Source organism: Cylas formicarius, unplaced genomic scaffold, assembly GCF_029955315.1.
Source record: "Cylas formicarius isolate icCylForm1 unplaced genomic scaffold, icCylForm1.1 PGA_scaffold_10__41_contigs__length_53128322, whole genome shotgun sequence".
In the NCBI taxonomy this organism is placed as follows: Eukaryota; Metazoa; Arthropoda; class Insecta; order Coleoptera; family Brentidae; genus Cylas; species Cylas formicarius.
This window is the reverse complement of record NW_026844214.1, coordinates 3,806,587-3,824,575: the sequence shown is the minus strand read 5'-3', so window position 1 is coordinate 3,824,575 and position 17,989 is coordinate 3,806,587. Positions and strand designations below refer to the sequence as shown.

At 34.7% G+C, this 17,989-nt stretch overlaps 1 protein-coding gene across 5 annotated transcripts in view; it reads right to left on the bottom strand.

Moving 5' to 3' along the window:
- The window catches only part of LOC132696523 (inactive dipeptidyl peptidase 10), a 227,673-nt gene that overhangs the window by 99,239 nt on the left and 110,445 nt on the right, over window positions 1-17,989 (bottom strand). For all 5 annotated transcript variants that reach the window (XM_060661422.1, XM_060661395.1, XM_060661404.1 and 2 more), the window contains exon 4: window positions 11,973-12,183. In XM_060661422.1, coding sequence (XP_060517405.1) covers window positions 11,973-12,183 — 211 coding nt within the window. The remainder of the gene's footprint in view (window positions 1-11,972; window positions 12,184-17,989) is intronic.

Genomic DNA, 17,989 nt, shown 5'->3' with positions numbered 1-17,989 from the left:
TTTTTGGATGTTCAGCGGAATGTTCAATCGGGAGCGTTCGTTTTTCCGTGGGATTTGCTCTTTTTTTTGTAGTAACACAAATATAATTACCTAATTGAGAAATCTTTGTGTATTACACAAGGTGTCCATGGTACCATGAAGGTAAAATATTTTCGAAGCTAAAAATTGTTTATTGTATGTCATTAATATCTCCAGTCCCTCACAAAAAATCTATTTTTCAGACTGTAGAATGTCATTTGAAAACTTCTCCTCTACTTCTACTTCTCCTAGTTCGTAATGTCAAAAAAATTATTTTATTTATTCATTTTTTTTCCAATTTTTGGAACATACGTTTCTCTTGTAAATGTACCGTTGCCGTTACAATATTAACATGCAAGCACCCACTATGCAAGCACCCACACAAGTTTCACCCCAAGTTATCCATCGACACAGCAGAGGTATCGTGTGTCTCAAAGTATATCGTCCTCTCGGAATAACCTGTAGACGGCATTAAAATACCTGACATCAGTCGGTTTTGTAAGTTGGTGGCAAAGTGTCTCATGTTCAGTGTAACAGAGGGTAATAGCTAAAAAAACAGAATTTTTAGGCTACAACCAGTGATTTATTACTTTTTAAAAATATTTTATCTTATTAAATTGACATTTTATTACTTTTTAAAAACAGAAATTTAGTTAATTTCAGGTGGTAAATGCATAGTTAGATACTTATACACAAGAAAGATATAATTGAACAAAGTAAAATTAATTTATTTTGTTCTGGTATATAATATAAAGGTATTTAACCCAAAAGATGTCTCAGGTGCAGAGAAACAAGATGTTAAGCGTCAAAAAAGACTGAGGAAAATGGAGTATTCATTTTAAGGTGGGGACAACACGACCAAAACACTGGGAGGATCAAGTACAAGGAAGAAATATTAAGATCCGCTTGAGGGAACTTGTATAAAAGAGAAAGTAGATTTAAATGACTTATAAGAAATTATAAGTTTAAACAACATTTCGAAAAATTGGTACACTAAAACCATACGGTTCATGTTGGTGTTAATACATTTCAGTTATGTTCATGCAATTTTAGGAATACACAAGTACATTACAAGCCTTTATGCAGAGATAGAGACGATCAACAAAACCAAATATTTGATTTTTGCAGTTATTACCAAGTATTTTATATTTTTTTTGGTAGGTAGTTTCTACTGTATACCTTACTAGAATTCATCCACAAATGCTAAATTATTACTAAATAATATATATGTTATAACTAAGTAATATATATAGTACGCATTTCACATTATTTAAGGCACTTAACGCTTATTGCAATAGCAACAAGTGCGATAAGTGGCATTTAAGTCACGAGTTCATTTGGCACGAGCGGGGCGAGTGTTTCATAAACGAGTGACTTAAAAAGTTTATGAAACATGTTGCATAATATACTTTTTCTACGATTGTCAGCTTTTAGTTAGTTTTTTTTTTACATTTTTTCTAAACATGAATACTTTCACTGACATGAACGTCAGAGTTGACAAACGTCAAAATTCAAGTCGTGTGGTAAAATCTTGGAAAACATCCGATTGCTCCCAAACCGGTGCGGTAATATCCCGAAAATTTCCAAATGTGCTTTACCCTGAAGTTCACTCGTTCTATTTGTTACTGGTTGAGACAGGCTGCATAGTGAATCCAGTCAACCTATAATCGCCTTCGTTCCCATGGTTACACGTAAACCCTGTCTATTTTGCCATAACGTGTCTTTTTTATGACGCAGCTTAAGAAATGTTAAATGTTAAATACGCACAAAAATCTTGAAATTTTACTTTTAGTCTATCCTATACGGAGTGGTCCATATTTAATGCGGCATAGGGTAAGTAATTGTAGAGCCCATATGGAAAAAAGCCAAGAATAAAGTGGTCTAAGGCTATAAGACTTTGTAAAAATATTCCAGATACGTTTTGCTATATTTGTGGTTCTTTTGTGGTCGATAGATTTAGTGATGGTGATCGAGACAATTCCTAGGCGCCACATATTGTTTGCAAGGTATATGCACCTTTAAGATATTGGAATAACGCGAGTTCTACCTTCTAGAATTGCAATGAAATGGGGTAGTGTATGTACAATGGTCATTGATATAATACTAAAAATTTTGAAAACATTGAACGCATTGAAAAACAACCTCAAGTCACCAATTTAGCAGAAGATAAGAACAGCTTTTTATGAAACCGAAATAGATGAAGATACCCTTCGTGATGTTGGTAATATATAAATTGTTCCGCAGTTATTTTCACAACCAGAACTTAGTGACTTAGTAATGGTCTTTCCAAGCCGTTTTTTGCACAACAGAAATGTGTTACTGGTCTTGCTTCTGTACCTATTTCTCATTCTGTGCAAATGAAAGAATGATATGACAATCTGGAAATACTGTTTGAGAAAATCAATTACAGGAACTATAGTTCTCAGTATAGTTCTGAAGAATTCAACCAAGGCAGCAGTTATGAAATACAAATTGCGACGGTTTTCAATGTGGTACAGTAGAAACGGACATCAAAATTTTGTGAAAAAGAACTGGCCACAACTCTAGGATCAAAAAATATTCCCCACTCTGCTGTTTTTCCACGAAAAATTTTGTTACCACCGTTGTATATTAAACAACAAATATCCACATTACACGTTAGATAAATTTAGGCAAATGGAATGCAATATGAGTATAAAACTTCGATTTTTACACGCATGTCTGGACTACTTTCCCGAAAATCTTGGTGCCGTCAGTGAGGAGCAAGGCAAGATATAAAAGAAGTGAAACGCAGATATGAAGTTCGATAGAACGTTGCAACTATGGCGGATTTTTGCTGGTCATTAAAAATGGACCATTCGATCATGGAATATACAAGAGAATCAACGAAGTTTTTTGGGTAAGAGGGAGAAATCTTCTTAAAATAAATGGACTTAATAATTGTTTGGGAGTTTATAATTTAATGTTGATTGTTTACTTCGGTCTTTTTTTGTACTAATAAAAAAAAAGGTCAACCTAGACTTTAATTTTAATTCGTGGTAAGCACTTGTAGAAGAAACAAAAGGAATCAAAATAAATGGAAACCCAATAACTAACATCAGATCAGTATGAACCATATAATGCACCACGGCAAAACGTCTTTGTCAATAAATACCCCTAAGACCAAACTGACAGTTTCTGGAAATTAAATCGTATATGGAGATTTAGCCCAACAGGTGCCGTTTTACAACAAGTTGCGACCCCCTGAATTGAAATTAAACCCAGGATTGAGCAGACTCGACGAAATTTTATTAGCATGAAGAAATTGTTCATCAGATCTAACCTTAACCTACAGCTTAAGATACAAATGGTGCGTTGTTACATAATTCATGTTCTGCAATATTTTGGTTGAGAGAGTTGGGCCTCAACTATAAAAGCTATTAGAGTACCAAAGAGTACGGAAGGATAAGTCACGGTTCTATATTAAAATACGGAAAGCTTCATATCTGGGGCATATCATCCGAGGCGATGGGTGCAATAGATGATTATTTAAGGCAAGACACAACGCAAGTGATCCGCTAGAAGGCGCCAAAATTCAGGGCTGAACTACCACCCTGCAAAAAAAAGACTGTGCAACAATTATTTCAAGTTATAGAGCTATAATCCTCATATCAGTTTTTTCACAAATCTGCGAAAAAGCACTGTTTTTAAGACTTTCAAATTTTCAGGCTTGCAATTTGGTTTTCGAAAAAAGCGATCAACGTAAGATGATATTCTCTCTTTATATAAGCATATTTTTGGCAAGTTAGAAGAAAGGCAGCAGACATGTGTTTTTTTTTCGACCTTCAAGAGCGTTTGACTTGATCGATGTTGATGATAGCAAGCTTTGTTCATATGATATTAGAGTTAAGGCCTTAACTTGATTAAGATCTTTCTAATTACAGCTCATTGAATGGTGGTGTACCTCAGGGAAGTTTACTCGGTCCTTTATTGTTCATAGTGTTTATAAATGATTCGTTTTCATCTTTCCCCCATACTTACTTTTCCCTTATTGCGGATGATGGAGTTTCTACCCTTTCTGCAGCTTTATCTGAGCAACTTAGTATTGCAAGCAAGACAACTGCTGAGCAAATGGAACATTATGCAGAAATTAACAAATTGATATTAAATGAATGTAAAACTAAGGCGATGCCTTTTCAACGCAGGATTTAAATAAGAGTTTATTAGTACGCTTCAATGATAGCACAATAAAATAGGAAAGTGTGCCCTCAGGTTTTTCCTGTCTCAACTACGCCTTGGTTTGTTGGGAAGTTTCTGCACGTGCGAAGTCTTTAGGATGCAGAAACTCATTTTACAGACTATACTGTTTAAGCCGAGGAATACACTACACTACAATCTTAAAATTCAAATACCTACACACCGACTGTCTCTTACATCAATTAGTCTTTTTATTTTGACGGTAAAAATGTATAATAAATTGCCTATCGAACTGAAGGAGATAACTATTCAAACAATATTCAGATGACATTTACGATTCTCTTTCTTGTTAGACGTTTTTATACGTATTCGTTGTTTTATATTGTTTATGTATTTGTTATTCATCTAATGTTATTAATTATCATAATTATTATTAACTAATTAATTATATTAAGATAATTTTATATTTTTATATTCGTATTATACTGACAATATCTAACACTCAATAACTCAAGTCTTATGGAAATAAAGCTATCTTTATCTTTATCTTTTCCTTCGCAGATGGTTTGGTTGCACATCCGTTTTTCAGAGCTGGCCGTGAAAAGAAGGAAATAAGTTAAAATTGAGTAGCAAGCTAATTCTGGAGGTACAATTATCAATACACGATTAACCTCTCAGGTCTACCGCGTGGAATCAATCGTTCAAATTAAAAATAAATGCTCACGACCCAGTGGCATTTAACGTACCTGTTGTAGAAGCCACTCTATTATGGGTAGGTTATTATTAGACTGATATCGACATAAATAATCCGATACAATACATTTTCCAATTACAATTACGGGAAACGTTTCAGAGCTTCGATATAGAGATAAAGGATTACACTATAAATTGAATATGGCTGATTTAAAACACACTTTTAGGTGTCGGCGTCGCTGCAGGGATAGTGTCAGATGTTTACTCAACATTTTTATGTATTAATTTTTTTGTAGTATAGGGTTAATTTTTGTGTTGAATAGGGTTAAATATTTATATTTGCGTTTTCGGAAGCCACTGAGAAAAACTTTTAATATAAAAGTTCTAAAGGATAACAAATGCACATTCCAAACTTGAGAAACATATCTTGGATCTTGTTCTCCTGATTTGAAATCAAAATAAAGTCTGGACCATAAATATTTCTTGTCAAGTTTTTTTAGCTCAACAGTCGGTTTGAGGTCTATCATTATATATTCGGTTATTCAAAAATCCCCGTAGAAAAATATCAAGACGCTTTAAATCAGGGCTATTAGCCGGCCACTTCACTCGACTGAACTTTACAAATGGTCATTTCCCTATGCAATAACCCAATTTCTTAATGAATTTCCAATTAAATTAAAGATACCTTCGTCAAAAACTAATAAACCACTTTTTCTATTTCATTTAAAAAACAGTGTTCGCCAGTTAATCATAGATAAAAATTGGTGTAAGTTCAAATAAACGATATTATCTAACGGTTATTGTTCCTCCATGAAAGATTACAGATTACATTGTGTATTATACTTTTCCATAATTGTCACATTTGCCCTCTGCATTTCTTAAATCTTAACTTTTTAGGTTAGATGGGAAAACAGGTCAGTGATACGTCACCGGACTCCACAACACACAGGCACCGATCTACGACCCTGTCGCCGTGATGAAGGTTGCTTTATCAGTAAAAATACTTTTTCCAAAAAAAATCGGGATACTCTGTTATATGCCTCTATATTTTTAATATTTTAAAGAGGACTGAATCTTGTAATATGCAAAGCAAAATATTCATGTCGTCATCTTCATTTCCAACAGTGGTTCTCTTTTTTCGACTAAGACTTTTGGTGTCATTAAATTGCTGAATAATGCGTTTGGTTGTGTCAGCTGACGGTTCCCGTTGCGTCGTCCAGAATTAATCTGAGGATATTGCCGTTGAACTGCAGCGATTCTGTTGTTCTTGCAATAAAAAGACGAACTGCTTGAAGCTTTTCTTCCTCAGAATAACCCATTTTCCTAACTGACTCCATTTTGAGTGAAGCAACACAATATATCACACTGAAATAATTTAGACTTAAATAAATAAAAAAAAAATCCGCGACATTGAGAGTTGGATGGTAGAGTCCTCTTAAAGATATACCGATTTTACAACCTTTTTTGGTTTTGAATTTAGAATGAGTTTAGGACCCGCCTGTTGCAAAGCGGAAGGGACCATTTTTTTCAGCACGTGTCCCACTAGCCAGAGCCGTATTTTAGATGTTAGCCCACGAAAACTTTTCATGGCAAGCCTTACAACAGTCTGTTGTAATTTAAAAGTCAAAATGGATTTTTTCACTGCATGGACTAATAGTAATCGAGGGATCTCACCTATCAAATCTCAACTCTACACAAATCTGTCAGCTTTCAGCATTTGTATGCACGAAGTACCGAAGTACGGTTCTGGAATGCCATTGTGGAATTGACACAGAGAAATCTAAGCTTCATAAAAATTTACCAAACTTAAATACGGGATTATGAAGCGGAAACGGTATATCTTTTGGAGAACTCTACCCTGTACTCATGATGTAAGCGGTCAGAAACGGGCCGCCGTTAATACTCAGACGAGACGACCTCGGGAAAAATGCTGGAGTGTCCAGAAATTCTAGTGACCTGTCTCGCTATATAAAACAGTATCTTAAAACCATAGTTAAGGTGTATAATTAATATAGCTAAATCAGATATAAGCCCTCACGCGAGGTTGTAGTGCCGCAAGAAAAAGTAAAGCAAAAGCAAAACGCAAGATAAGTCACAACGACGAAATTAAATAGCAGCAGCCGGGTTTAAAATTCTATATATTTCCAAAAATTCCAAAAATAAGTAAAACTTCCACCAAATCTCGAACCCGATGCTTGCAAAACCCAAAAGTTCTCGATTTACGTGGTTAGACCAAAGAACAAAATAGATATGGTAGGGCTGCGGCTACGGATCTACTTGGATAATGAAGAATGACTGTAACTGAAAATATTTAAGATGCGTTAATGCATTTATGCATTTGGCTAGCAACTGTCGAAATTGACTCCATATAATTTCGCAATATGTACTGGAACTTACGGGCACTTCTCTCTACTACTACATGAACTAATAACTCAGCTCTACAGATATCTTATCGGTTAGTACTGTCGATCGCTGTTATTAGTTGCGCACCTTGTAGTGTAGTTCGGATGTAATTATTAGTAAAAAAAGAAATGCCTAGAAATATCGTGCAAAAATACCAAACTTATCCCGCTTTACTGGTTGCCTACCAAAGAAAAAAATATCAATAAATCACCTCTGGGCCAGATCAATGCTATTTAATATTATTTAATACCCAAACATTTATTTTAAAACAAACAACAGTATGTAAGTAAGCAATTTTAATTTTTAATTTTGACGGACGCTTCGAGAATAATTAGGGCACGTTATCCAAAAAATTTTCAACCCTCCAATAAATAGCATTAAGATATTTGTAAATGAACTTTTTTCTAAATAAGAAAATCAATATAACAGGTTTTTATTTATTTATTTTCAAAAATACTAAAAATTTCGTGGCTTGGTAGGGTTTTGCAAAATGAAAAACAGCAATAAGAAGTTTTTACAAATGGTACAATACAAGAGCAATAATGAAGGAAAAATATAAAATTCGATAACTAAATTATTCTCTCTGCTTCAACACTGAAATCTAGCTACTCCACGCCAAATCCATCTACATCTTCCACTATATGTTTACCTGATTTGAAGCTGCCATATAAAGACAGAGTATCTCTCGGTATAAGATGCATCATTTTCTTTAAATTCTTAAGTTTCTCTTCAGAGATTGGCTTATCATTTGGCCACAAAGGCATATAAACATGCTGAATGATTTTAATTTGCGCTCTATATCGTTGAAAAAAATATAAAGAAAGAAAAAAGTCATTTTAATATTTCTGTTTTGGTTAGTTTAGTCAGTTTGTTTTGACCCCCCCATGAGTGGGTCCACAGAATCAGATGCTTCGTTTCTAAGGAAACGTATTTTTGATTGTCCTTTATTATACATGATCCCACTTTTTGAGACTCTCGGTCAGCTTCTCCTTCAACCTAAACGTAACAATATCCGCAGTCTTCTTTACCGCTATCCGTTTATTTGATTTTAAGCTGCTATAAAAAGCCATTGCATCTCCCGGTATAAAAAGCATCATTTCCTTAAACTTCTTAAGTTTCTCTTGAAAGGTTGGCTTATCATTTGGCCACAAATGCAGTAGAGATGTGAAAGGTGAACTAATGGTCCTCTTAGATTTTATTTTTTATTCTTGTACTTTTTGAGACTCTCAGCCAGCGTCTCCTTCGACTCAAACGTAATAATTTCTGCGGTCTCCTTTACCGCTGTGAATTCCGAATTCCTGCATCATATCCCCAGAGCTGCCTTTTATAGAACACAATATTTGTGGGGATTCATATTCATCATTGCCTTTAGTTTTCTCAATGTCTCAATATCTTCTTTGCGCAGTGTCCGAGCTTCATTGGCTAACTCTAAAAGCTGCTATTTACAAAACTTCTGTGTCGGTTGTTGTTGAGTCGAACTTGTTAACAATTGACCAATCATCCTGTTGCTTTCTTCAGAACTTAACTTAACAGTTTCAGTTAGGCCACTTGGATGTCATACCCAGATCGCGAAATTAAGATTTTCCCTTCTGGTGTGTCAACCAAGTGCGTTGAAAGTTTTATGCTAAATTAAAGAGTATGTATTTTTATTCCGTTTTTTTTACGAATGGAATTTTTTAAGGTCTGGAGTCGACATTGGATTGGAAAGATTTTGCAGAAGAAGGAGGAACAGCAGTATTTTGCCAATCCTGCCGGTATACATGTATACATCCGAATATTGGGGCAAGGTAAAATAACTACAAAAAACAGTATCTGTAGGTATTTAGCTTCCCAGGTAGGAAGAAGAAATCAATCAAAATCATAAATTAAGATCGATTTAAAGGAAACTGCCAGTACCCTACTTTACTGCAAATATGAAATATGAAATTACGTCAAATTAAGCACCGTATAAGCTGATATCCAGTTTCAGTTAGGCTCTGAAGAACCCAACAGGATGATTGGCGAAACGTCAGCAAGTTCAATGTTTCGTAAACCCGTATATGAGTTCTTCTTTCTTTCGTGCCCGTATATTTACTCAAACATCTTCTCAACAAAGCCGCGACGTCGTAGCTCAAAGCAACACGTTATTAATATCTTTCAATGGGTCCCTGGCGAACTCCCAACTACAGGTGTTATTAAAATATCGATTTTATTGGAGCTTTATTCGCTTTGTGGGAGGTTCATTGAAGCGAAAACTTTGTCGGCAAACAGGGTGTCGTATGATCGAGCCCTGCCGCGTCTATGACTGAGCACCGATACGTCTGAAATTCAACGCCGATGTTATGGATTCCGACCTATTAACTCACTGCCACCGTAATCGATTTTCTCGACTCCCTGTACCGATATCGTAATTAGTCAATCGACAGTAATGCGATACGCGAACATAACGACGGCGATGGCGAAGAACTTTAGATAAAGATAAAGATAGCTATATTTCTTGAGACTTGAGTTACAAGTGTTGGATATTGTTAAATGAATATAAAAATATAAAATTAATAATAATAATAATAAATAAAGTGCGGGAAGCGTCACTTTACCAAGTCAGTTTCGTTTCCCACGGATCCGAGCCACTTCGGACATTTTCGGGATTTTACGGAACGGTTTTCGGAGATATTTCCCACGCTTTGAATTTTGACGTTTGTCAATTCTGACGGTCATGTCAGTGAATATATTGCAACACGTTCGGTAAACTTTTTAAGGCACTCGTTTAATAAACACTCGCTTCGCTCATGTCAAATAAACTCGTGAGTCAAATGCCGTTTACCGAACTTGTTGCATAATATACTATTCTGTATCCAAAAGATTTTCTCCGCAAATCAGGAACTTCCCCAACAAACCAAGGCATAGTTGAGACAGGAATAGATATAGGAAAAATAGAACATTTTTAACTAGAGGAAAGAAACCTGAAAGCGCAGCCTCCAAATGACAAAGCTGTAAACAGACAATTTTTTGAGAATGTGATCAACCTGTTCGAACCAGCAGAGTCTCGAGTCTACATAAACTCCAAGGAATTTTACTCTTTCCTGTTGGATTGTGCTTTCATTGAGGCGTACTAATAAACTTTTATTTAAATCCCGTGTTGAGAAGGCGATCATTTTAGTTTTACTTTCATTTAACATCAGTTTCTTAATTTATCTTTCATTTGCTCAACTGTTGTCTTGGTTTCAATGCTAAGTTGCCCAGACGATGCTACAGAAAGGGTAGCAACTGCATCATCCGCAAAAAGGGAATATTAAGTATAGCGGAAAGATGAAAACACACTATGAACAATAAACGTCCTAGTAAATTGCCTGCCTAAGGTATCTCACAAATTGGCCAACTGCGTACGACCCCCAAGAAAAGACCTTATCAGATGTAAAAAAAATTATAGATGTATCATTTGCAGGAATTATATTATAGAATGTTTGTTCATAATGAGAAGGTGATTGTTTTTGTAGCGATAGTTATTAATTTTTTGTAACTGAAAATAATTTTCTTTACTTCCGTGGGCAACCGCGAACGCACAAAAAAACCTTAACAAATCATCGAAAACGACCAGAGTCCACCCCTGACTTTAGTGAGCAAGTTCTTTTGGTTGTACGGTATGACTGTAGCTCGCAAATTCTAATACTTCAATAAATGGATTTCATGGGTAACTTCCGATCCATAACAACGCTCCATTTACTTCCGGTTGAGTTTTCGTTTGTAGACTTACTATCCTACTAGCTCTAAGCAAATTTTTAAAATACTAATGAAAATAAGATCTGATTATTTTCTCTGAAATTGCAAATATATTCTATTTACAAATCTTCTAGATTCCCCTTGAGTCAGCTGTTGATGAATCAAATTCGATGGCTGTTGAGTTCTTCAGAGCTTAACTGAAACTGCACCTACTTATATATTGTTTTTTGGGGGGTTCGGACCTTAAAGATGTCTGTCTCAGATGACTAATCCCCATATTGGTTAATGACCTGAGCTGCGGTTGTGCAATTGTTGGGTTCATTATAAATTTCTATAGATTCTCGGATTTTTTTGGTAGAATGACGGATGATGATTTTATTTGTCGTAGTCTTAAGGCTCTTTCATGTTCTTTGAGCCTAGTTGATATTTTTTTTGCCGCATATGTACCTCAAACGAAATTTTGTCTTTGACGGATTGAAGATGTTGAGAGATTTGGACAAGAGGTAAACCTGGTTTTGATGTTATATATTTTGAGAAATTTTAATATGTGGTCCGTGACGATTTGAATGTAAAGATGCTCAACAATGGCGAGTGTGGGATACCTTTCGAACTCATTGTCTTTGGAAGGTTGTGGTAAAGTTATTTTGTGATGGAACGCTTAATATCTCTAATGTGTAAAGGGCTTTCTTTTCAATAAATATATATTGGCTATAACTGGCCATAATGGAGAAACCATAGCTGTTCCCGACGTTTGTTCAAAAATTTGATCGTTATTTCGGATTTTCAATTTTAATATACCTAACCACAAAGAATCCAGAAGTTTCTTTGAAAAAAAGTGTCTTTATAATCATTATATAATTATAATTTTTAGGAAAAGCTTTAATATTTCAAAATTTCAAAATTTAAAATTTAAAATAAATATAAAATGGAAATTTTTTACATGAAATTTAGATCACTAAGAGATCGTAAACTTTATTTCAAAACCAATTAAGTGCTCTACTCACCCGATATCCATGTTCCGTTGAACCTCAGCGGTTGAAACTCGTGATTTAGAATGTCGTGAAGTTCGAATCTGGCGCCCTTAATCCTCGGTCCTTCGTCCGGAGGAGTCAAAAGAACTACCGATGTGACGATGAGGGCCAGGACGACCACTATTACCAGTAACGCGATAAAGATACCGCGCCAGTTGCGCTGGGTGGTGTTCGTGGACACCAGCTAGAACAAAAACAGAAACCACTTGAAATAAATCAACCATTCGTTAGCATCGATTCGATTCGATTCTTTTAAAAGCCAAAATGTGTATATAAATATACAGAAAAGCTTTGCTTCAAAAATAATACACCACTGGCTTGTTCTTTTGATTTCTAATTTAACTAAAATAATTACAAAAAAAAACTTTGCCACGAGAATTAAAAGGCAAAAAACTTGATGATGAACTTATGAGCAATTGGTTAATTCAATTCATAACGCAAACATTTTTTTATTATGCAAAATCTAAATGAAAAAAAAAGAACTAAAAGTTCAGATTTTCACGAAATTATATATTGTCACATGATATTTGTTTCTACAACACCGTGTCTTTATCAAATGTAATATTTACAAACCAAAAATGACGATAAAACCTTAATTAATGTTGTTGTGAGAATTTAAGTTCAATGACGGAGAGGTACATACATTAATACAATTGAATGTCTCATTTTGTTAATCTCCATGGCTTCCAATAAATTTAGTTTTCTACTTTTTGTGGCTATATATAAAATATCAAAATTAAAACAATTACATACATAGGAGAACCCAGTGAAAAAGTTTCCAAATGAGGAAAAAATTATGAAAATTTATAAACTATTTAATGGAGATACAAATAAAAATAAAATACGACTTAACCAAAACATATCAACAAAATGATAAATAGGAAGTTTAATGAATATTTTATCAACGTAAGAGGAAAAATTGCTGCTGAAATAGAGTAGCCTAACTCTCACATAACAAGAAAAGAAAAAAGTATACGATGAATGTTTTTAATTACAGTCACGGCAAAAACAACAATTGTGCTCCAGGATACTACAAAATTACTTCAAAAATCGTATATCCTATATGTCATATATTAATAATGATATTTGCGTCTGATAATATACCAGTTTAAAAGTTCTATGCTATCACCTATATGTACTAATTATAGACCAATTAGTGTAAGATCAAATTAAAGCAAAAAGGCGTTTGACACACATGAGCAATTAGTTGATATACTTGAAAAGTATGGAATCCGTGCCATTGTGATAGACCTCAATTTACAATAATAGGAAAGATTTTGAGTGACCAGAGCTTTGTCAAGACAAGTATACCGCAAGGAACTGTGCTAGGGCCTCTATTATTTAATGTATATATAAATGAATTAGGAAAGCAAGACGCGGGAGGCAAGGTTATTTCCGATGCGGACGATACAGTAATTGTGGACAATTGTAAAAATGTTTTTGGACACTTTGAAACGATCCGTTAGTATAAATAAGACTAAATATGTAGCCTTTTCTATAACAGGGAAAAATCGTGCCAACTTTTCAGAAATATATATTGACATTTTAGCAGAACCAATTAACTAAATTAATATTTGCGAGTGATTGTTGATGAAAACGTGCCCAAATCAAAAGAAAATCAGATCTTTATTGAATACGTTTTCTATGTTGTCATGTTAGGAGAATTTGTCTCTAAAAAACTGTCACACTTATTGATAAACTATTATATTAACCGAGGGTGTTAGTGAAATAACCTCACAAAAATATATTTTTTTTAATTTTCATGAAAATACTTGCGGAACACACATACACAATAACTTTTAGAATTTGCAAATGATAAACCAAAACGAGAGCCTAGATACTAAAACATTAGCATTTTTTGCAAGTTTGAACATAATTATTTTAATTTGTAAAGCTATAAAAACTGTTCAAAAGTACACCATTTTCTTCAACGCTAATATTAAATTATTTTGTATTCTTTATTTTAAATGATTGTCTTTGTATTTAGGTTCTTGTTTTGGTTTATCTCTTTTATTAGTATTTAGGTATGCCCATTTGCTAACAACAAAACAGACCAATTGCAGATTTCTAGCTTTTTCCTATTGTAAGTCAATTTATATTGTTTAATTTTAAGGATGGTACTTTGTTGTGTAATTGTATCTTTGTTATTGCCAAAAAGTGTAAGGCTCAACTTATTTGCATTTATTTCCCGTCCAAATAGTCACTTGCACAAATATGATCTGAACAGTTCTAACATATACAGGGTGTCCCAAAACGAATAGATGATAGAGTACCATCATATTCTTTGTATCAAAATATTTCGATTTGTCATAGAAACTAACGTCAAAACTTAGGGAAACTAAAGTCGAAGGATTTACAGAGTGAAAAAAGTAATTTTATGTTTTTTGTTAATCGCTTTCATAATTTAAAAAATATAGTCTTAAATATTCGCATCTGAGGGTTGAGAAATTAGATGATTTAATCAGATTTGAAATAGCTTGTGGGTGGCGCCAACTGCACACCTGTTTATTGATTCTTTCTAAACCACTGATTTAATATAGCAAAACAAACATAAATTATGCCAATCTATTCATTTCTTATAGAAATGGTCGTACAATTCTTTGCTGTTTACTAAGGTCTGTTATGAAAATTAAAAAAAAACTTCTAAGGGTAGCATCAGCTTGGCCAGTAAAAAGCAAAGATCTTCATTTTGCTGATTTCAAACAAAAGTAGACAAAATTGTTCTTGCTTGCAGATCAACAGTCAGCAAATGCTGCCAGCTTTATTGTTCTGAGCACTGACTAGTAACACCACTTAACCGACTCATACTTGTTTGATTTCTTCTTCTTGATTCAGTACGATATTTCCTAGACGTCCTCCACTGTGCTCTTTTTGACGAATAGATCCTCAAGCTTCAAAACGGTCAAGTGCACCACGATCATTATAATTGCATTAATCTATATAATTGCATTTTAAAATTGTGAAAGTGAACGAAAGAATAAAATTACTTTTACAGTAATTATTCACTTGACTTTAATGATAATAATAATAATAATAAACATAATCATAATATTCATAATAATTGACAATGGCAACCCGGAGGGCGTACTGCGATAATATATAACGAGTGTGTTATATATGTAATAATCAAAGATAACAAGAAAAGAACATCTAAGTTGATAGCAACATCGCATTTAAACAAGCTGAAAAGTTTTTAAAATATGAGACCTCTCCATCGAAATCTCCAGGATGTGGAACGTAAAGGTAGAAATGATACCAATAATAGTAGGCGCCCTTGGAACATGTTTTAAAGAACTGCAAAAACGTATCCACAAACTGCCGCAATCAACTATTAGTCTAGGGGACTGCGCACATATTGAGTACGTTACTAACTTGCTGAAACTCGGGTTTTAAAAAACCTAGCCTTGGTCGGCAACTTCACCAATAATTCTGATTTTCTCCACATAAGATAACCAGCTATATCAACAACCGACGACGGAAGACCCCGAGAACTGTTGTGGAACGTCATATAGTAATAATAATATTTATTCTCCCACAAAATTGTATAGAGTATTCAAAATAGATGCAACGGACATAAAGAGATTATTTACTCAAAAAAATTTGTCTACACTATAAAATGTTTTGAATAACAAAAACATTTTTAATTGTTTTTTAAATAGACGTTTTCAATGTTTGTTGAACTACAATTGCAGATTGTTAAAAATCCGAACAGCTGTACTGGACCAATAAACCGTTACAAGATATAAACTTATTTGTTATAAATTGAGCAACTGTTGCCTAGTTAAAATGTCACGAATATTTATAAAAATATAGTTTTTACTTTTTAGAGTTGAAATAAGAGTATAACAATGAGACTTCCAATTTAAACATTCATCCAAACGCAATCCTAGTAACCTTACACTATTCCTACTTGAGGAGTCATTGCCTAAGTAGATATTGAGAGTTATAAAAGCTTGGAGTTTGGGTTTTGCATGCTTTGAAATATAGATTAGCTTTTCCAAACCATAGTGTAGATCTATAGAGTATCCTACAGCACTTCCCTAAGAGATCATCATCATTTCCACACGACAACACCAAGGGAAGATCATCCGCACACATCACAAAAAACGAATTAGTTAAAATTTTCAATGTACAATTTTCATATAATATGAAGAGCGCAAGACCTAAAACCCAACCTCGAGGGACACCCATCTCTGTCCGTTGACTGACTGAATTTACATGTTCCATTCTCTCACCTTTGTAAAACTTAGGGCATACAAATTGAGAACGACGCTCTAGCGTGCAGAGTTTCCCCAGCTTCCGTAAAATCAACACAGTCACTATTTTCATATCGAAATATTTTGATACAAAGAAAATGCTGGCATTCTATGGCCAATCCGTTTTAATTTGATTTAATACATTAAGTTTGAAGTTTTAATTCAGCAAAAGCAGCGATATCTATCAAATCTTAAATTATCATTGCGAATGAAAACCCAAGTCTGCTCTAGAAATAAAACAATTAATATAAATATAATCTTATCCGCATCCGAAAACTTCTGAGCGGCACTAAAGTCGGACGGTGCTGGTTTTTTGCCCGAATTCTCGAGGGAATTCAAGACGAAACCATTAATCCAAATCCCCCATGGTAGTTGAATAGGAGTGTTTAAGATTTCATAATATCCTGCGCGAGAAAAACTGCATGCTTGTTGGGCATCGTAACAAGTTTTGCTCGGTACGCCCCTGATTCCTCGTTCCAGTCTCTGAGCTCGTTATTCAGTTTCGGACCGCGAGTTTTCGTCTAAGAAAATCTGATAAACGTCAAAAGACATGAGGTTTTTGTTTCAAAAGTACCGCAGGATTGCAAGGCTCGATGTGGGATATCTACAAGTTCCGACTTCGGATTTGAGTTAATTAAAATTGTCTTGGTGGGTCGTTAAAATTTGCATTGGTTAGCATAAGTATGGCATCCTGCACGCGAAAACCACCACTTTTTTTCTATTTTTATTCTCGTCTGTTGATTATCGGCCATTTTGAAAAGTTGTTGACGAAGCCTGTTCTCCATCTGCTGTCTCTTCATCTTAGTTACTTGTCGTTGAATACTGTCGAGGAAAATGGTGGCTATTCCTCTTCGAAACGTCTTCATGTTATTAAAATAACGAAACGCTAAATTTACAATTTACATTTGGATAAGAACATTACTACGTCAGATGTAGACTAACTCAAATTAAATAAATACACCACAAAAACAAGATTGCTTTCGCAATCTTGTCGCTGCGCGATGCGACTGTGTTTAAAAGAACCCGCTTCGCCACCATGAGACTTTCGCAAAATGGATATAATTTTGTTGTGCATGCACCCTGTCTACAGTGTCTTCAAAGTTACGGCAAATTTTGATAAATATAAAAATTTGTTCAAATAGTAGCGATTTAAAATGATATTTTTCCAAATATCTCGCACACCCTGTTTGAGAGACGAAACCTGAAACTCTCTATCGATACAGATGTTTTATAGTTCCACCAAAACGGAAATTTTCAAGGTCACACAGCCTGTCCGGTGGTAGATGGAACAAGGCTACACTTCTCCAGGGAAGTAAAATATTTAGGAGTCATATTTGACCAAAAACTTAACTGGAGAGCGCACATTCAAAAGATCACGCTTAGCACAACAATTGCACTAGGTAGATGCAGAAGAATGCGTGGAAAGAACTGGGGCTTAAACCCAAAAATGACACTTTGGTTGTATCTAGCAGTATTGAGACCAATGCTAGTCTATGAGGCGATTGTCTGGTGGACAAGAACCATGCAGGGAGAGGCGATAAGGCGGCTGAGTAGCGCGCAAAGACTAGCGAGTCTGTGCGCTACGGGGGCCATGAGCACAACGCCCACTGCAGCACTGGAGGTCCTACTGAACACCCCACCAATACAGATCTATATACAAAGGGAAGCAAGATCCGCAGTATATAGATTACTGCAAGGACAGTCTCCAATAATTGGTGGACGTAGCACGAAACA